The sequence below is a fragment of the Actinia tenebrosa genome, unplaced genomic scaffold (assembly GCF_029948245.1).
Source record: "Actinia tenebrosa isolate PJP-AT-01 unplaced genomic scaffold, QUT_ActTen_1.0 PGA_scaffold0__85_contigs__length_37466705, whole genome shotgun sequence".
In the NCBI taxonomy this organism is placed as follows: domain Eukaryota; kingdom Metazoa; phylum Cnidaria; class Anthozoa; order Actiniaria; family Actiniidae; genus Actinia; species Actinia tenebrosa.
The window spans coordinates 1,635,470-1,655,440 of NW_028292569.1; the positions used below are offsets into that span (position 1 = coordinate 1,635,470).

At 37.8% G+C, this 19,971-nt stretch overlaps 3 protein-coding genes and 1 pseudogene across 7 annotated transcripts in view; 3 read left to right on the forward strand and 1 right to left on the reverse strand.

Moving 5' to 3' along the window:
* Positions 1–20: 20 nt before the first annotated feature.
* Positions 21–889, forward strand: LOC148913175 (dynein light chain 2, cytoplasmic pseudogene; annotated as a pseudogene). Its single transcript, XR_016119090.1, has 2 exons — positions 21–140; positions 260–889. The product of XR_016119090.1 is annotated as a dynein light chain 2, cytoplasmic pseudogene (transcript).
* A 1,325-nt stretch (positions 890–2,214) lies between these two features.
* On the forward strand, positions 2,215–6,121 carry LOC116305972 (meiotic recombination protein DMC1 homolog). Its single transcript, XM_031715985.2, has 19 exons — positions 2,215–2,274; positions 2,379–2,423; positions 2,547–2,597; positions 2,703–2,777; positions 2,890–2,910; positions 2,985–3,067; positions 3,172–3,185; positions 3,274–3,312; positions 3,400–3,441; positions 3,515–3,579; positions 3,669–3,676; positions 3,834–3,925; positions 4,012–4,085; positions 4,486–4,600; positions 4,723–4,754; positions 5,013–5,031; positions 5,171–5,180; positions 5,461–5,577; positions 6,010–6,121. The coding sequence occupies exons 1-19, from the start codon at positions 2,215–2,217 to the stop codon at positions 6,077–6,079; spliced, it is 1,032 nt and encodes a 343-aa protein (XP_031571845.2). The 3' UTR covers positions 6,080–6,121.
* Positions 6,122–6,393: 272 nt separating this feature from the next.
* LOC116305979 (QRFP-like peptide receptor) overlaps positions 6,394–19,971 on the reverse strand; it is a 46,520-nt gene continuing 32,942 nt past the window's right edge. Inside the window, exons 1-3 of one of the 4 annotated variants that reach the window (XM_031715995.2) lie at positions 13,877–13,998; positions 13,003–13,272; positions 6,394–7,993 (exon numbers count right to left, since the gene is read on the reverse strand). In XM_031715995.2, the coding sequence (XP_031571855.1) occupies positions 6,843–7,898 (1,056 nt within the window). In that variant the 5' untranslated portion in view covers positions 7,899–7,993; positions 13,003–13,272; positions 13,877–13,998 and the 3' untranslated portion in view covers positions 6,394–6,842. Of the gene's footprint in view, positions 7,994–11,221; positions 11,480–13,002; positions 13,273–13,876; positions 13,999–19,971 lie in introns of those variants that run through there. The other 3 variants (XM_031715994.2, XM_031715993.2, XM_031715991.2) reach the window with 3 other exon arrangements.
* On the forward strand, positions 16,016–18,334 carry LOC148913176 (uncharacterized). The gene is made up of 2 exons (XM_089027367.1): positions 16,016–17,615; positions 18,263–18,334. Exon 1 carries the CDS (start codon positions 16,018–16,020, stop codon positions 17,284–17,286), a length of 1,269 nt encoding a protein of 422 aa, XP_088883493.1. The 5' UTR covers positions 16,016–16,017; the 3' UTR covers positions 17,287–17,615; positions 18,263–18,334.

Genomic DNA, 19,971 nt, shown 5'->3' on the forward strand with positions numbered 1-19,971 from the left:
CGTAGCTTGGCTACGCCTCCCTGCAACCAATCAATAATACATATCTAATACCCGGTGGCAATATTGCTCTCTGAGGATACAAACTATAACACAAGCCTCTAGTACAAGAATTCTCAACGAAAATACGCTCAGAATCGAAGGTAGGTAGGGTTGTTATTCAAGGTCACTTTGTATTAGAATGTTGAATAAAAAAAAGAACAGAAAATGCGAGAAAAAAAATTTTAACGGGTTCCTGACGCGGAGTCTTTTCCCGATACAGATGACTGAAAGAAAAGCGGTTATCAAGAATGCAGACATGTCGGAAGACATGCAAGCTGATGCTGTCGAGATCGCAACCCAAGCATTAGAGAAACACAACGTTGAGAAGGATATTGCTGCTTTTATCAAGAAAGAATTCGACAAAAAACATAACCCAACATGGCACTGCATTGTCGGGAGAAACTTTGGTTCTTTTGTCACTCACGAGACGCGACATTTTATTTATTTTTATCTTGGTCAAGTTGCCGTGCTTTTATTCAAATCTGGATGAGAACAATACCAATACGGTTTCAAAATTTAGAACATTTCGTGACAATAGTTGCGAACAAGAAACTGCAAAATTGGCTATTTGCGAATAAAACTAATTTAATTAAATTCCAAGCTTCGCTTCTCTTAAAGAAATAACAATTTTCAATTCTTTACTGGGTAATATTTATCTTATTCGGCCAAACTTTTTAGCTCCAAATAAGACTGCTTTTAACATATTTTAAGTTATACTATACTCTATGTTAACGTTGATTCATCTTTTCAATATTTTAGCGGCATTTGCACTGTAAGTCATAAAATTATAAAGAACAAAAATGTAAATAAGTTTAATTTGACTTCAAAATAAATTCTATATGAAACCGCCTATTTCGTATACTTACTTAATAATTGTAGTAATATAACTTTGAAGAATTACTGATTCGTATGCTCAAACTGCCTAAAAAGTTGTCCCGGAAAATTGCTGACTAATATAACTACTCTTGACGACTATGTGATAAATTTTTTAAAATATATTATTGTTTACTAAAGCGCAGCGGTTAGTTATGGCTCAGTTGGTACAATTCTTGTCGACCATATAACTGTTAACAGAAGATGCAGTTGAATAAGTCATTCTGTATGATCACATTTTGTGGAACCGAAGTGGTTTACTTGAAACGCGGACGTGACTTTTTGCTACTTGCTCAATAAATGTACGTGCCGGCAGTGATTTTTTTTGAAAAGAGACGAAATGTTATGCATATTACGAAATTGAAAAACTTCCGGGAGGAATAAGATTTTAAGGAGTTAAACGAAAAACAAAAAAGCAAATTAAAGTACTAAAGAAGTAAAAAAAAGGAAATGAGAGAAGAGAAGTTGAAGGGAGGAAGGAGAAAAGAAAGACGACAGGCTGCCAAATTAATTTCAATGGACTAGTCGGAGACTATAACAGCCGTAGCGAGTTCACGTCAAGCTTAGAAAAATAGAGAAAAACATTCAAAAATGCATGAAAGAGAGAGAAAAGAAAAAGCAAAATTGCTTCGATTTGAAACATGCGGTCGCTATCCTTGCCCTCCCCTCCCCTCTTGTTTCTCGACGAACAGTGGCGGGAAAATATTAGACGCGTGCGCCTCTTTTGGCGGGAGAAAAGTAACGAAAACAAATTTGGTTGAAAAAGGATTCATTTGACGAAATGATAAAAACGATAAATAAAGAAACGACGAAAAACAAGGAAAAGTTTTATTTACAGGGTATTTTCTTATTTTATACTCTTACTGAACACATGCTTTTCATTTAAGAATATTAATTCTTTGTTGTGTGCAAACTATTTTGTTTAGGAAAGAGAAAAAGTTGGTATTAAAACTCAGTATCGGGATAGTTGACCACCATCAAAAGCTTTAAAGAATTAAAATTGTCAGAAGTACAAGCTATTTATAAGGTAAGTCCGTTTAGAATATTGCCAATAATCATTTAAAAGTTTATTTTCTTCTAGGATAAGCTATTTTGGGGGAAAATAATGTTTATGAGCTTTATACTTCAGTATACTACCTAATTCTCACCGGAAAAAAAAAAAATGCTTTTATGATGTGACAATTTAAATTTATCGTAAAATATTAAACATTAAGCTTAAATTGAATAACATTCGTTTTGATTTGAAGTAAAATACAGCTATACGTTTAAAAATATTTTTTAAATGCAGATATTTTGTTCAAGATGATGGAAGAATGTAATGACCAAGTTGTTGATGGACAAGAATTTTGTGATCAGGAAGATGTGAGAAAATAAAACCGATGTTGCTATTCTCTCTTGTTTGGCTTCTCTTTTAAAACTTTCAAAAGAAAAAGAATGTTTACCTAATGAAAGTTTTATTTTTATAGGAATCATTTTATCAAGATATTGAGCTGCTGCAAAACCATGGAATTGTAAGTTTGTGGTTATAATAAAGTTATTAATTAAATAAACTATCTAATTATTGTAAAAATTATAAATTTGTATAGGTAAACTTGAAGATTTGACGTAAACGTTTTCGTTCTTTTGCTCCATAGAACGTTGCTGATATTAAAAAACTTAAGACCGCTGGAATTTGTACTATCAAGGTATAGATGAATACATTTAATTCCAGTCAATATTACAGTTAGTCAGTGGATATTACTCATTGAATATTACTTTTTTACTGGTTGACTAAATTCTTGCTCTAAAAGGGGGTACAAATGACAACGAAGAAGAAGTTATGTCAGATAAAAGGCATTTCTGAAGCAAAAATGGAGAAAATTAAAGTAAGATATGGGAAAGTTAATAACATTTTGACAAGTAACACATGTCTTCACTCATTCATTCTATTCCATTTATACATTCCATTCATACATTCCTCTCATTTTCCTTCCTTAGGAAGCAGCTGGCAAGCTATGTGTAAGTACGATTCATATATTCAAATAATAAAAATAAATTGAATCGATAATAATATTTAATAATTGTCCTTTCAGAACAGTGGATTTGTGACAGCACTAGAGTACAGTGATGTGAGAAAAATGGTTTTCAAGGTCTCCACTGGCAGTACAGAATTGGAGTGAGTTAAAAACATAATTCAAAGCAAAAAAAATACAAAACTTTAAAAATGTTGATACTTCCTTTTCTTTTGTTTTAATTTTGTCACATGACCTGTGAAAACAGCAAACTTTTAGGAGGTATGTGCTTTTTTTCTGTTTTATATGCTTTCATTTATTTTTGGTCTTTCTTTATTCTGTTCTTCGTTTTTTTTTTTTTTTGCTACAGGTGGAATAGAAAGTATGTCAATTACAGAAATCTTTGGAGGTAATACTATATTATATTATCAAAGCCATAAACAACTCTTTCAATATTTATAAATTAATAAAAACGTTTCTTTTATTTTTGTTATAGAATTTAGAACAGGAAAGACACAGCTTTCACACACCCTTTGCGGTAAGTGCAACTTCAGGTCAAAACGATTGGTTTTTAGCCTTGTTTGTTATAAGATTCCTTGATTTTTTCGCAGTCACAGCTCAACTCCCTGGACCAGGAGGCTATACTGGTGGTAAAGTGATATTCATTGATACAGAAGTAAGTAATTTTTTTCATTTAAGCAATAAAAATCAGTCTAAACTATATACTAAAATCATTTCTCTTTTCTTTTTTCTGTTTATTTTCAGAATACATTGTATCCTTTTAAAAGACCATATTTTCATATCTATTTATACGTATACAAATAACTATGTAATTTTAAAAGATCGATGAGTATAAGAGGCTAGCGCTGTCGTTTCTTTTTACTAGTTTTATATTTTATACATTATCGTATTTCTTAACAATTATTCAAGCCGTCCAGATCGTTTGCGTGATATAGCCGATAGATTCAATCTGGACCAGAATGCAATGTTGGACAATGTTCTTTACTGCCGAGCATATACAAGTTAGTAACGGTCTAAGTTGCGTTTATGAATAATAAGGAATCGGGGAGTATTTTGATTGTTAAACGGAAAGCCTTATCTCTAACAGGTGAACACCAATCTGAGCTTCTAGATAGTGTTGCTGCTAAGTTTCACGAAGAAATAGGAGTCTTCAAACTTCTGGTAAGTCTGGAGCAATAGAGGTTTAATTTTGCACCACCACGTCCATTAACAGCTTGAGCTGCCTGTGCTCATGATCAGATGGCAGAACAATAAAATCTCTCTGCTCTTGGGGATTGAATTATTTCTTATGATAAAAGATTGTATTGTTCCTGCCACCTAACATGGCTAACGTCACGTGGTGATGCAAATTAAACCTCTAAAACGATAGTTCATGTCAGGCTATGATGTTGGAGTATATATGACTGGGAAACTATATTTCCACATCGAAACAAATTCATTGATTCAAAGTTGGGACATTAAATGACAAAAATGAAAAGAACTTTCAAGCTCAGTTCCATAAGGCAAAGAAAAGGGTCCCAGCTATCATAACTTTTTGTTTATTCTTATTTCTTATTTGCAGATTATAGACTCTATGATGGCGCTGTTCAGGGTTGACTTCTCTGGTAGAGGAGAACTAGCAGATAGGCAACAGAAGCTTGCGCAAATGCTTTCAAAGCTACAGAAACTTTCTGAAGGTCAGTATACTGTATCTGGACTTCTGGCCATGAAAAATATTGATAAAACTTTTAGCTATAATGTTGCTCAGGACAGGAATGACTGATACTAAATTACTTACTACCTTATTATCATCCTACAGAGTTTAATGTGGCTGTGTTTATTACGAACCAGGTTAGTCTACTTAATTTTAACAAAATCACTGCGTCACTTACTACCTTACCTAGAGGGTCTGAATCAGGGACTGTGAGAGTTCATTCCTCCACCACCACCCCAATCCCCACCCCCTACTATCTTACTACCACACCACCAAATAATTCAAAACGGTTACAACAAGATATGTCCTGATCATAATATAAGAATCAGTTTTGTCCGACATTCTTTAGACTTATTGTTGCTCATTTTTTTAACCTTGACTTTTGCATCAAAAAGATGACAGCTGATCCTGGAGGTAAGTTTCAAATTTAATTTAATAAAAGATTATATGTTGTCGTTACTTTATATTTAACTAGATTTGTACCTTTTTAGCAGCATAACTAACAGTTTATTTATTTTTTCTCTTTTTCCCCTTTACGTCATGTTACGAATAGCAACCATGAGGTAATTCAAAAACATTAAATTAACTTTATCTGCAAGTGATATGCTACATAGGGTTACGTTTTCTCTTCATTCATCCAACGCGGCGTTTGTTTACCATTGGGGAACACTTCCCACTGATCTCAACAAGTTATCCCTCCCTCCATCCTCTCATCCTCCAAAAACATATGCACAAAACTGAACTGCAAATGAGAAGGGGGTCACAGACACTCTTGGACTCCGTAGTAACACCCCATTGCATATGCCTATCCTTAACACGTGCGTACGTTTCGTCTTAAATCAGTTTCCAAGCCGATCCTAAGAAGCCTATTGGTGGTCATATTCTAGCTCATGCATCTACAACACGAATAAGTTTAAGAAAAGGAAGAGGAGAGAACAGGATCGCAAAGATCTATGACAGGTATGAAACGACTAATAATATACTAATAATACTTATGCCCTTGACTGCAGACGAACTTAAACGAAGCGCTTGGGCAGACAACAACCGCACTTGAACATTTGTGGGGAAATAAAGACTTTTTCAAGCTATACGATCATACAAACCGGAGAACACCTTTTTTGGATTTGTAAATTATATGAAAAAGTAGAAAAAAGTAACCTCAAAATCCAAGTTATTTTAAATGTGAACACGCCGGCCAACCTCAGATGCAGGCGCGCACACATAATACATCGATAACTGAAGAAATGAAGACTGATTGAGATTCGCTGATTTATTTGATTCTATACAGTCTCTTTTATTAAGAGGTCGTGACGCGCGTAACTGCTTTTCAGTACTATTCAAAATCTTAGACAATTCCATAATGTATCATCATTCTTTTGTCTTTTTTTTCAGTCCTGATTTACCGGAGAATGAAACTACTTTTGCGGTCACACCAGGAGGGATTGCTGATTCCAAGGAGTAAAGATGAACCGCAAGTAACACCATTAGTCTTCGTTTGTATCTCATGGCGGCCATGTTGGCGGTATCTAAGAAAATATTCCACCAACATGGTTGCCACATCTTGGGTCAGTTCTGACTCTCTTCTTAATGTCTGCATTTGAACTATTACTATTGATTCCAGGTTTATCCAATATTGACGCGAATGTATTCATTTTACAAAGTGTATGGCTTTAAAACTCTTTTGTACATTTTTCCTTTGTGTAACTTCTACAATAAGGGATATCACACAGTCTTGCTACTATTTCGAAAAAGGTAACTATTCTCATGGATTGCCTTATAAGTGAAATACTGACGTTGGTTTTCGGTTCCCAAAATATGATAGTATTATGGTTATTATAAAAATAATTTCATACTGACTTGATACACTTGATACACAAGTCACTATTTTTCATGTAGTACTGATTTACGTCATAATGTATTATAAAGAAACTTTTTTACCTGAAATTTTTTGAAATTTTAGGATTTTTATTATCGATCTGATTAGTGCAAATAATTCTTTATAGCTTATATCTACAATTGCATGTAGTGCACTATGTCAATAATAACCACTATATGAAGTTGCTATATCTGCAATGTGATCTGTGTATTCGGCTCTACTAAGAACTTAATTTTTTTTTTGTAATCTTGATTTTGGAACAATTCAATCTTATTATTTACACGTGCTACAGTTCATCGCTGACTTCAAGCTTCGATGAAAATGTTTTCAAACATTGGTCTTCAAATGCTCATCCTTCTTTTTTGAGACACGTTTGACTTCTTTTATTGTAACTTTGTAACTCTATGTTTTGATCAGCCACAAATGCCTTATTAACATGTGGTTGGTTTAAGGCAACAGAGTGTTGAGTATATGTATCATTGACTGGAAGCACAACTAGACGACACTGGCAGCAGAATATATAACTCTTCAAACGCTTTCTAAACTCTTTACTCTGTAGCGCATACGCGTATGGATTTACCGCTGAGTTAAATACCACAAGTATCGCAGTCACAGCACCAATAACCTGTCCGACTTGGAAAGCCTTGCTCCAAAATACAAGGACAAATACACAAAGCGTTGGCATCCATCCAATTATGTAGATGACGCTTATTACGATTAACATCTTTGTGACACTTTTGCGGTATCTGAGAGCCGCTTGCTGCGCAAGCTCAGGGTCTCTTTTGGACTGAAACCATAATGTATGGACAATCCTTGAATAAAAGAACACCATCAGGCTAATTGGTATGATACCCACCACAAACAGCCAAAACATGCTGTAAGCCTTTGGTAGCCACGGGAACGGCCATTTTTGGAAACAGCCTTGCCTAGTTATGTAATAGTCATAGCCTATGAACTCCGGTACACATATTATCATAGACATAATCCACGAAGCAACCGAGAACCACACTGCTTTTCTTTTAGTAATCCTTTTATGGATGTCATACGGGTTTACTATTGCTGAATATCGCTCGTATGATAAAGATACAAGGCAGAACACTGAAGCAAGACCACCAACCCATGTCAAGTTTCCAGATGTTATAAAAGTACATAGATATTTTCCAAAATCCCCTGTTGGATGTGATATCAGTTCCGTCAATATGTACTTTGATGTCATTCCTATGGCAACCGTAATGTCACACAGGGCTAAATTGACCAGAATAAGGTTCATAGCAGTGCGCATGCTCGGGTTACGCAGCACTACTAAACAAACCAGTATGTTTCCAAAGACATCCGCAACCACGAATAAACTCAAGATGGTGAGGACTGTTATCCGAGCAGACGGGGAATTAGCATAGATAGACATTGGTAATTCTGTCAAGGATTATATGTTTATCTAATGTTGTTAGGTTTGATCCACGGCTCCCTTTAAATTTTATCTTCGCTATGATGCCAGGTTCCCTAAATGAAAAAGAAAGAAAAAAAGAGATAAGATTATCAATGTTAATAAATTTGTCTTTCGTAGGGTTGCAGTGAGCGAAACTTATTGATCAAAATACTCCATTTTGAAAACTAAAAGGAAGCGGAATTTCGCAATAGACTGGTTAATAGCAAAAGTACTGTTATTGGTCTGTGTTTTTTCTGTGTTTGTTGATTCGCCTTGCAGTTATCAAATCAGTGTCATGACGATGAAAAATGTCACGAAATGTTCATTTAAAAAACTGAAATCCTTCAAGCTTTAGTTATTTTAGTGAACTTCATTACCTCGGAGAGAGAGCCGGCCGTTCGTTATTTGATTAAATCATCACACCGTAATTAGTTCAAGTGCAATTTTTCTGAATACCGTTTCAGTAAAAACTTGAACTACTTGAAGCCGGATTGATTCAAAGAATGTAAAATTCTACCAGACTAGCAAGCGCATGATAATAATTCAGAGGTTTACTGAATTATATATCGCTGCACTAGCATGCTCTGTTTTTATTTTTAGTTATTGTTATGCGTCGATTTAAGAAACCCATTGAGATTGTGACATTTCAGACCACTAAGAGTGAAACGCAGAATTTTGGTAAAAAGAAATTAGTGTAAAAATTGAAAGGTTGTGATAACGTGCTGTGCGAAAAGTCATTATCACCACTGACTTTTGCAACATCAGGTTTTTTTTTTCGTTTTTTTTGTTTTTTTTGTTTCAGTTAAATAAACTTTCATATTTTGTCATGCTAAAGGCTTCGTCTTCATTTCTTTCACTTTTATTTTGTCTTTTGTCTTAAGAGGGGTAGTAAGTAAATATCACCTGAGGGGTGCAAAATGCGAAAAATCGAAATCGCTAAAAGTTTGTTAGAATATAAGCCTTAGTGAGCTATAACTGTTGTATAAGTTTCACTTCGATCGGATAAATATTTTAGGAGAACTGCGCCGAAATCCATTTTTCGGGATTATTTTCGGTTCAGTCTTCACGCGATTTCACCTCATCCAAAAAAACCTAAAAAAACACAAAATTTTACTTTCTTTGACAAACGATATAGTTTTGTGATTGTGGAATATTAATCCTCATTTAGATGGATTTATTTAGTATTTTGCATAAGATGAAAATATTTTATCGATTTTTACATTATTTTCATTATTTTGAGCAATTTTTCTTATCCTATATTGCAAGGGTATAATATCTCCAATGGTCGATTTACACGAATTAACTACTATAGGGGCAACTAGCATTGTATGCTTAATCTTCACTTAAACTTGGGGGCACCCGAAAATTCGAATTATGGCATGACGAAATGTAACCCCTATTTACTATGGCGCGCCAAACTAGACAAAAATACTTCTTCAAGAAATATAAGACTAGTTGTGAGAAATATAAGACTTGTTGCCGAAATATATGACTTGTTGTCGGAAATACAAGACTTGTTGCCGAAATATATGACTTGTTGTTGAAATATATGACTTCATTGGCGCCTGCATGCAGTCTTCGATCAGCGGCACTACAAATGGCGAGCCTGCGATAATGCGGGTTAGCGGGTACTCGAATATATGACTGGTTTTTTGCTCTTTGGTTCATCACCATCATCATGACTCCCATCATCACTGCTACCTGTGTCGTCATCAATTTCTATTTCCCCAGCCTTGTACCATCTTTTAAAGCCTCCGTCATGCAAAATATCTTTCTTAGCTCTTATGTAAACTGGCCCTTGCTTGGATACTGAATATTTCACAAGCTTACCAGTGAATGGACCATTGGGCACTGATATTATTTTGTTCCCAATGGCCCTGACAAACTCGTATCTTGGTTCTTGAATGCTGAGAAGGGCAGACTCGAATAGTTCATCAATTGTGTTTTTAACCTCTTCTTCAGACATATCATCTGCTATTTGTATCGCACTTTTTGCATAGTCTTTGGAATACAACGATTCTCTAAATAGGCCTCGAGGTACTTCCTGTACTTTAGGACTTGGAAGCAGAAAGATGACTTTTAGTACTGTCTTTCTTTCTTGAATCTTGGTTCCTGAATATTTCACTGCTTTCTTCTTCCCTTTTTTCACATCATATTTTGCTCTAGGATTAAAAGATCTCCCTGTACTAGTGGAAGTTATCGGCCATTCAATGATCGTCTCGGAGGTCTGTCCCCTGACACTAGGATACAGGCCACGCAAAGCAGACTCTGTACTTTCTCTATCTGACTCTGGAGAAATTCTTTTTGGAACATCAGAATTACTTGTATTACTGTTTTTTTCAATAAGGGAATTTACTACTTCCATAAGTTTGTTTACAATGGGTTCCGCCATGTTTTTGCGATGGCAAAGAAAGATGAAAGGAAAGAAAAGACGGGAAAATCCTTATTAGTGCCAGTATCTCTTTTCCAATGTGGAATATCCGCTGGTCAAGATAGTGCAGGCTAAGTATTATATTTCCCCCCGACTGAAGTATCATATTTTGAGAGAAAAGTAAGTCGTATTTTCGGATTTCAAGTATTATTTTTAGAATGTTTAAATCAACGTTTATATATACCGTAAGAAGTATTATATATTTCAATCAATGTTTATATATCGTAAGAAGTATTATATATTTCGATCAATGTTTGACTATTCCATTAGAAGTAGTATATATTTTAAACAATGTTTATCTATGTGTAGAAAGTCTTACAAATTATACATGGAAGTATTTTTGTCTAGTTTGGCGCGCCATAATTTACCCACAAAATAATGACAACTAAGTCGCTAGCGGTCACGCTTTATGCGGAAGGAAAATTATTTGGTCCATTAAACCGCTTATTAATAGGCAAAAAACTCAATGGAGTAAAAGGTAAAACCTTTATTGACATTCTGATAAAGTTTTAAAATATTTGCAGTGATATTTTCCATCGTTTTAAGACAAGCATGCTGAGTATTATTGTTGTGTCACTCCATACTAAAGGTTCCATCAGTGATTTTCGGTAATTTTCGGTATATATTGGCTTTATAAAGCTTCAATCACGATTTAACAACCTTACTTTACAGTATGAACACCTTTTACCTTATTATACTTGATTTGTAGAGAATCAACACGTTGAAGATAGTATAGACTGCAAAGAGTTTGACTGTTGAGTTATATTCGCATATTTGCCATAGCAAATATTTTAAAACATATGGCAAATATCTTAACTTTAACTTCAAAACTTCAGAGTTTTCTTTGGTTTTCGACGTTCTCAAGGCTTACCTTAGACTTTTTTTTGTCCTCAGATATTAAATCTTTCTATTCAGTTGTCTTTAATATATAGTCCATGTTCTTTTCTTTCACTCTCCTATGTTTAAATTCTTTCTTTTTACACGGTTCCTTTGCCTCGTCTTTCTTCCAACGTTCTCGACGAAAAACCTTAGCCGTAATGTTTACTCTCATGCAGTCTCACCTGTTATTCAGCATTCAGAAGACAAGCGCATTACCAACTGACTTTCCCTTCAAACAATCATGTGTAATATCATATCATAGTTCCGAATCGTAATTTCCTCATAAGGTTTATACAACCAATTAAATTGGCCCTGTATAAATACTCGACTGATCGAGTCTTGACAGATTCCTACCTTTAGTTGTGAGAACACTCATTGTCAGAGTGTGCATAGGAGGTCCTCTTAACAAGATATAATCATTTTCGTTATGATAGCTTTATTTTTTCTACCGATGTGGGTAATTTTTTAATGACGTCCCAAACGTTTCATCGCTGGACAGCTGGCAACGGTTTCCTGGCAACAACACTCATCCTTCAAAATAAGTTCCTTAAAATACAGTTTTTATGAAAATTGCAAGTTATCGATTATTAAAAAAAATTGCTATTGCTATAAAACATGATTCTGCAATGTATTGCCGGAATATCCCCGCACTAAACACTTATGTTGAAATTGGTAAAATGAGTTTTCCTCAGCTAAGATTGATTGGTATCTTATACTGATCCGCCTTTGTAAATTTTTTTTTTTTTTTTTCTGGACAGCTATCTTCGATTTCTTTTACTCTGATAACTGGTCTTACAAAAGATAAAGAAAGTTCAATGTCAAATTCACGAGTTTCGGTTCGTCTAGACAATAATTATAATGATAATCGTCTTTGGATCTCAGCATTCTACTTAACTATTTATATATACAACATTTCGTTTTAAATTTCCAAGACCTGCGTTCTTACTTGCAATTAGCATAGGAAATAAACTTGTGTGCACAAATGAAAACAATGGTTGCATCGTTTCAATCACATAGCAATGTACTTTTAAAAACTTCAAACTTCATTTTCATTTTGTTCTACTTTAGAAAATATAAGTAATGGACATTAATTTCACACTTAAATCTCTTAAATTTGGTAGCATTATCATAAATTCAAAGTCAAGGTCTTCCCTCTTTGTCAAATGGAAGTAATCAAAACGCATATAATTAAATATAGTAAGTGGAATGCTGCAATGTACTCTAATTTGAAATATGCGCGGATGAGTCAAAGCCGTTAGAGGAGAATCTCAAAACAAAAACAAACAAAAATCACGAACAAGCGATCTTAATTTCTTTCTTGGTGGCTTAGAAACCTCTCTGAAATCTTAGATTCGAGTTTAGTCAAATAATGTTAACTTGCTTTCTGAACAAAGCAAATAAATAAAAACCTGACACTCGTGTTCTAGCTAAAAGGCTAGAAAGAAAAAGAAAAGAAAAGGAACAGAAAAAACGGAATCTAAAGGAATGGAAAGGAGAAGAAATGAAGGGACACGAAAAGAAAAGAAAAAAATGAAAGGAGAAGACAGAAAAAAAGGGGGGAGGGAGAAAGAAGAAGAAAAAAAAGACAAAAATATTTGCAAAGGCTTAACATAATAGACCTCACTGTATACTAATAGAAAATTGGGATCTTCCATTTAAATTATGTCAGAAGATATTTAGACATATGCAATTGAATGAAACGATATTTCAGAATACTCACTACAAGAAGTACTATAAGAAATCTTATGTGTTGTGACATAGTGATATACTTACGATTATCGTTGTTTAAGTTGCTTTTCTTTGCTGGCTAGCGCCTATGCAGATATCCATTCAATCCGGAGTATCCACTGACAAGAGAAGAACCTTTTCAGTATTCGATTATTTCCTCAAATTAAAACTCAATTTTTGGCTTCAATTGTCATTATTTGAATTGCCAACAGAACAATAATGACTGGTTTTCGTTTTTCAAGAAAATGTGTAGAAATCAGTGTTGCTCTATTTTGCTTGAAGCCAAAAGAGTCTCAGACTTCGTCCTTGATAGCTCTAGAAGTTAACGAAAGAAGCCCAATCAATATACGGACTAAGTGGCTGTTAATAGTTCACAGTTCTTATAGCCACCTTGAAGTAAATATGAATATATGAATATTTCATGTACTTCTTTAAGTATCTTCGTTCATGTTATTCTTAAGGCCGGTTTAGACGGTACGATTTTCGCCTACAACTATTGTATACAACACGCTCGCATCTGTCGTAGGCGAGTTGTGGGCTTGATTTACACGCTACGACTCGAGTTGTAGGATGGCGCAAACATGTTGTATACGATAGTCGTAGGCGAAAATCGTACCGTCTAAGCCGGTCTTAATTAGGGTCTCCAAAATTCGCAGGCTAAAAAGAGCATGTTAAAATTAGTGGAAAACTACAAAGTTTGAATTTGAAGTAAGTAAGCTCAAAGCTCGCAAAGATATATTTTTTCAGTTTTAAATCGAAATTTTGTATAAAAAAACATTCATTGTAAGCAAAAGATGCCCTACCACCAAAGGTTCTTACAAAATTCAAATGAATCATATTTTCGCGAATTTTGAATGCTTATTTCTTTTCTCTTTCCTGTTATGATAATTATTTTTCAGGTCTATTTATTTCGAAATACCTGATAAGAGCTCATTTACTTTATCCCTCCTATTATTTGACCGCTTTATTGGTTCTTACGCTGAACTTTTCAAGATCTTTTTCCTTTGTTCTTTGCTTTTCCTTGATTCCTTTCTTCCTTTCTTTATTAAAATCCAAGATTCCAATTCAATCTGTGCAACAAACCAATCCAATCCTTGCTTAGTATCCCCCACAGCCGCTTTCAGTGTTTGCTGTTCAGGGATCCGAAATAAGAAAAAGTGAAAAATTAAATCGCATCATTGAAATTACTGTTGACACCTTGCATAGAAATTATCGGTATTCATCTTTTATTCTTATGAAATCGAAATATCCGGACATAAAATGAGAGGTAATATTCTTAACAGACAATATGCGAGTGTACAATGGATATTTTCCAAATATTGTATGGCATTAATCCAGGCTTAAAATTAATAAAATACTAGTTTATCTGATCTAGTAGTATAGGGAATGGGGGTTCTAGCGCAGTGACCACACGAGGATTTTCCGTTTAAAGTCACTAACCCGTGTTTGCGTAGCCCTCATTCCCTATGAGACCCCCAGGATTACCCGTGGGGGTAACAGCGCACTCGAAATATGTTAGTTTACGCCAGGATTACCCGTGAGGGCAACAGCGCAATCTCAACACGGGGTAAGACCCGCGTCAAAAATCCACCTACGGACGACCCCCCACTCCAAGTGTGGTTGAGGGCAACAGCGCACTTAAATATGTTAGTCTATATATGGAGTGCGAAGAATGTAAGAAGTTCGTTAACGACTTTTGCATAATTTGTCTAAGACCTAAAGTTATCGTACCTAAGCCAGAACCCTTTTGGTGTTGTGGTAAGAAAATGCAAATAGAAGACGACACGTCAGCACAGTGTTACGAGTGTGGTAAGAATATTCGTAATGCCGTACCAAATGCTACCAGAGAGCAGTATTACGCCAATGGAGGTCGTAAGAAAACGCCATATAAGAGATTAAAATACTTCAGGGACTGGATGAGTCATATCCAAGGTTTACATCCGGTATATTTAAGCGACGAAGTAAAGAAGAAAATCATAGACCACTTAGAAGAGCCAACCCCACAAAGTCTACGAAAGACATTGAAAAAATTAAAGCTAGGGAAATATTACAAAGCTATTCCCTATCTTTTGTCTGAAATTACCGGTAGGCGTATTCCTGATGTCCCAGATATGCAAAGGGCCGAGTGGATGTTTTGTCAGCTGGATAAGGATATTCCTTATTACCCCGACGTAATTTACGAAATATTCCAGCAAATAGACCCCAACCACCCGCTGTTAGAATGGATTCCGAGAAGATGAAATGTGCAGCCGAAATCCCCCTACGTTCTTTTCAAAGCAGATGTCTACTGAGCGAGTTTTCTTTGGAGCTCCTCTTTTGCCTTCTGATAGATCTGTTTGCGAGATTCCTCGGAAAGATCTTTCACGATGGTTTTTTTATTGCCCGACTTTAATTCGCCGTATTTCTTTTCCTCCGCGAGGATCAAAGAAAACTCCGCGTCGTCTATGCGGCGGTCCCGCAGAGCCTGAGACACCAAGTCGGCGATGGTGTTAGCCTTTGCTCTTGCTAGGGCTATGTGTGTGTCGTGCTTGGATATCTTACCGGACAATTGCTTCATAATGCCTGTCGTAACAGCGGAAACAATGCCGCAGACAGCTCCAACGCTGGCCAAAGGAACGCCAACGACTATTCCAGGTCCGGTAAGCGAAGTAGCAACGCCAGTGCCTGTTAACGCCACAGACATGGAGCCGGAAGTTATCGCGATTTTATGTAGTATGCTTCGGGCTCTGGCGTACTTTTTCCTGACCCCTTCGTAGTGTTTCGCTTGCCCTTCCAAGTAAGCCAGGATTAAGTTTGCTTTGTTGAGCCTAAAGTTTTCAGCGTTTAATTCGTTAGGACCTGTATCCTTAGTGGGAACATCTGGGTACAACTGAGGTGCTGAAGGTATAACATCCATTATATATACTAATGTACGACGCTTTTGGGGATGATATTGAGGAGCAGCCACATCACGACAACCGGGATTATGCCAACTGGGGAGCATTTAGGAAGATGTTTCCGCATGCAGACCCTAGTAAGTTCGAAAGAAGACCCGATGGGATTTACTATAACGGCGAAAGAATGTACAGCAATGCGGACTTGGAGCCAAAGAACCCAAAACCCGAGCATAAAGAAAGGCAGCCTAATTTTCCAGAGAATTTATTACCGGCAACGGAGGATTACCCATTTTACGATAACAAAGGTGGCGCAAATGACTTTGCTAAGATGGTTACCTCCTTAGAAATCCCCGTGGGCCCTACGACTTTCAAAATAAAAGTCAGAGACATCTTTAGAGAAACTGCCATGAAACATACCTCAGGGAAAGAATCCAGAGAATGGTTATCAGGTCCCAACATGCGGTATTGGCCGCAGCAGTTAAACTTTGCTGTCTGGGCTGCTACTAAAGGATGCGGTATAGCCGCGGACATGTTCCATATTCCTTTCCTGCGATTTCATGTTGCTTTTACTATTCGTAGGATATTGTTTGAGTTAGGAGCGCCGCTTCCTAGTGACACTATCTTTAAGCCGAAGGATAACAAATATGACAAAGTCGCATGGGAGCGATTAAGGAATGAGTTTAAGCTTACCAACCCTGATTTTCGCAACAAAGAGGGTGCCGCCCATGGTTTAGGAGAGACTTACACCTATGCTTCGTATGTTGGCGCCAGCATAGAAACGCCGGGTATGGGGTATCCTAGCAGATGGGAATTCTCCGACTTAGGGGGTAAAGCGTCAAAAGGTGACTTGATTTACTTCATAGAAAGCAAAGAGAAATATCCTTGGGCGCCTTTCTTTGCCGCAAAGGGCATTGGTCTAAAGAATCTCGCAAGGATTAATCGAAGCATCGAAGCCTTTGTTTACTGCATTCTAGGGGCCCAGGTTAGCACTCGCAGCCCCATCGTAGATGCCTCCGGGGCGTCGCAGGAAACCCAACAAGTATTCCTCGTCCTCTTTGAAAGCGCTGTTATTGAGAATGTGATTTCTAAGTCAGTTCAAAGATATCAACTTGCGGTGCAGCAGTCTAAAGCGCGGCTGGATTACGCCCTATCACCGGGTTGTTGGCTAATGCCAAGTAATTTGGTCATCAACGCCGATTCCGTCGTGGGTTATAACAACAAGCTTCAACGAGCTACTAAGGACATGAAGTTTGGGGTGAACGACGTGAACTCTGACACTCTCAGGAACATTCCTCACTTCGTAGAGAAGCCAAAGAAGACGCACGTAGAAACCCCATCGAAGAAGCCACCAAAGAAACCAGTAAGAAAGGTTACCGAGAAATATGACCATGACTTATTAAAAGCCGGCTTAGCCGCCGCAAGCGTTGGTCTGAGTTATTATATATGGCGATGAACAACCCCTACGTAGCTGGAGTAGATTGTGTTTATACGACTTACACAGGCGAGAAAAAATACACCCAGGCGTCTTGGGTGGACGTTGAGGGTATGTCAGTGAATTTAAACTACTCAGGAAAGAAGTTGATAATATGCAGTATTTGCATTGGTACGGCGAGTGATGCAAACGTAGGATTTCGTTTCTGTGACGATAATGGAGTATTACAGCCCATGCGCACGAAGACAAACAACAGAGAGCCCGTACATTTCTCAGTAGAACCGACCGACACCAGCACCGAAAATCTCTCGGTTTGGACTTTACACATGGTTACCGATTGCCACGGGAAGGTAAAGTTGCAAATACGCGTAGATGACACGGCGTCGGCTACGGTAAATAGCATAGAAGATCAGAGGGATCAGCCTTATAATCACGCAACCATTAGCACTCTTACGGTGTTAAGCCTCTAAGATGACGCCTTTTATGCCTAGAATATATGAACCCACACATAAAGGAATATTGGTTTCTTCATGACTTAGAGGAGAGAAAGTACAAAAATGATAATTGGTACGACGCCGGATTGTGGGTAAAGGTTGGGGGCTTAGGAATGATAATATGTACTATTAGCATTAACACGGGGTGGAGTTGTAATGCCGGCTTTAGAATCGTAGACGAGACCAATACCCCATTGGCGCCTTATAGGACAAAAGGTAATAGGCATTCAGTCCATTTTTCGTCGGAACCCAATCCATTTAGCGAAGAAGATCTAACGCCCATAACTTTTCATATGATAGCTAATTGTCAATATGCAAAGCTTCAGGTTCGCCCCAGCGATGCCGCCAACTCTGGCGCCAACCCCGGTAACCTCCGAATAAATGGTAAGTTTGAAACGGCTGTAGACGCTGCTTGGTGTCATAAGGCCATTAGCACCATGAGCGTCTTACCTTTAACACCAAATTATCAGCCCGGGGCTAATACCATATTTACTTATCCCCAGCCGAGAATGCCCAGGGCCCCCAATGAGAAGGACAAGAAACCATCTAAGAAGGCGGCGCCTGTCGGATAGGAGTTACCTCTTCATCTTCTTCAGGAGTACCACTCCTATAGCGACGACCAAGATCCAAATGTTATTCCCCACGAACTTTAACAGTTCGCCGCCGGCCCTAAGTGCCAAGGAAACAACCGAACCCAGCAGCCCAGGAAGGCCGGCTGCCATCTTTTTTCCCAAGTCCGTCAGCCCACTGCCTAATTTCTTTACGCCCGCGCCCGTAGCCTTAAGCGCGGATAGGATGACTCCTACTACGCTCGAAATAGCAACCGCAAATGCCAGTGGAACGCCATACTTCACCAGAGCTCTTTTTACCTTTTCCTTGGTGGTAAGGCCCAACTCCCTTTCCAGGTTGTCCTTTTGCGCCTGTAATTCCGCGACTCTTTCCTGAAGGGTTTCTACTTCCTTTTGGGCAGCCTCCCTTTCCTCTTCGGGACGAGTTAGGTCCGCAATTATTTCCTGCTTTTCGGATATGTTTTTTTCCAGGTCTTCGATGGCCTGAGTTTTTTGCTGGATTTGCTCTTCTTTAATATTGATTTCAGCAACTAACTGCCGCCGCTCCACCAAAGAACCCTCTATGGTGGTTTGTAATTTCCTAACTTCCTCCTGACTCATGTTTAGGTCCTGCAGAGCAAGGCGAAAAGCCTGTCGAGCTGTATCCCTTTCATCTAAAGCCTTTTCGGCTTCTCGTTTAATTTGCAGTATGCTTTCGTCTTTACTTTGACCCAGCCGCAACAATTGTTTTTTATAGCTTGACTCCCTTTCCTTTAGCGTTTTTTCTAACGCCGCCGTCGGAGCATGTGATTTCTTAGCCTCCTCCAACTCCCTTTCTGCTTTATCCCGATCACGTAAAGCCTGATCTAAGTGTTTCGTCATTTCTTCCATTCTTACGTCTCGTTGACTAAACTTCTTCTCAGCATTAGCAAGTAGTCGACTTTGCTTTTCGTACGCCGCCTCTTTTTCTTCCAGCGCCTTTTGCAGTTCGATAGCGCGCCTTTCTAGCGCAACCTTTTCATTCAGGGTTTGCAACCTTTCTAACATGCTTCTAGTAGCACGCTGAAAGCCTCTTAATCTTGAGACGTCGCCCCTAACGTCGCCCTCCTCATCAAAGAGGGGTTGCGGTTTTGTCCAGCGGTCTTTGTCGGGAAATCTTAAGTCTTGGACGCTTATGAGGACTTTGTTTCCCTTTTCCGTAAGCTTTACGTCGTCAGCATCAAAGTTGTCGTAGCGCTGCGTTAGCTCTTGCATTGCCCACTCTACGGTTTCCCGCGCGGCTGCTTCGTCTGTGTTTTGAAGTTCCAAGTACTCGGGGACGGGGCTGCCGCGGTTCCTTGATTGCCACATGCGATTCAAGGCTGCCTTGAAGCTTTTCCACCTATTGCCATACTTGCTTATCAAGGCTATGTTGTAGACTAGGGGCTTGGTATCCGCGTCCTTAATCCATGCATCGTATTCTTCATCGTTAATATCGACTTGGCCTTCTTCGGTAAGGGGGTCAAAATCCGTTCCTTCTACTTCCATTATATATGATAAGCTCAAAGTTAAATCCCAACGTATTACCTAAGCAGGTTGGCGGGCTGAAAGCAGAACGCACCTTTCACCGGGTCACGTTCACACCATCCAGCGCGAAGCCAGGAGAAACCTTGTACGTGGGCGTG

Bases quoted from the DNA above. Each gene is read 5' to 3' on its own strand.
- LOC148913176 (XM_089027367.1), top strand. From the start codon at position 16,018: ATGTACAGCAATGCGGACTTGGAGCCAAAGAACCCAAAACCCGAGCAT.
- LOC116305972 (XM_031715985.2), top strand. From the start codon at position 2,215: ATGATGGAAGAATGTAATGACCAAGTTGTTGATGGACAAGAATTTTGT. The intron at 2,778-2,889 runs GTAAGATATGGG...TTCCTTCCTTAG, and splicing joins CAAAAATGGAGAAAATTAAA to GAAGCAGCTGGCAAGCTATG. The intron at 3,442-3,514 runs GTAAGTGCAACT...ATTTTTTCGCAG, and splicing joins GCTTTCACACACCCTTTGCG to TCACAGCTCAACTCCCTGGA.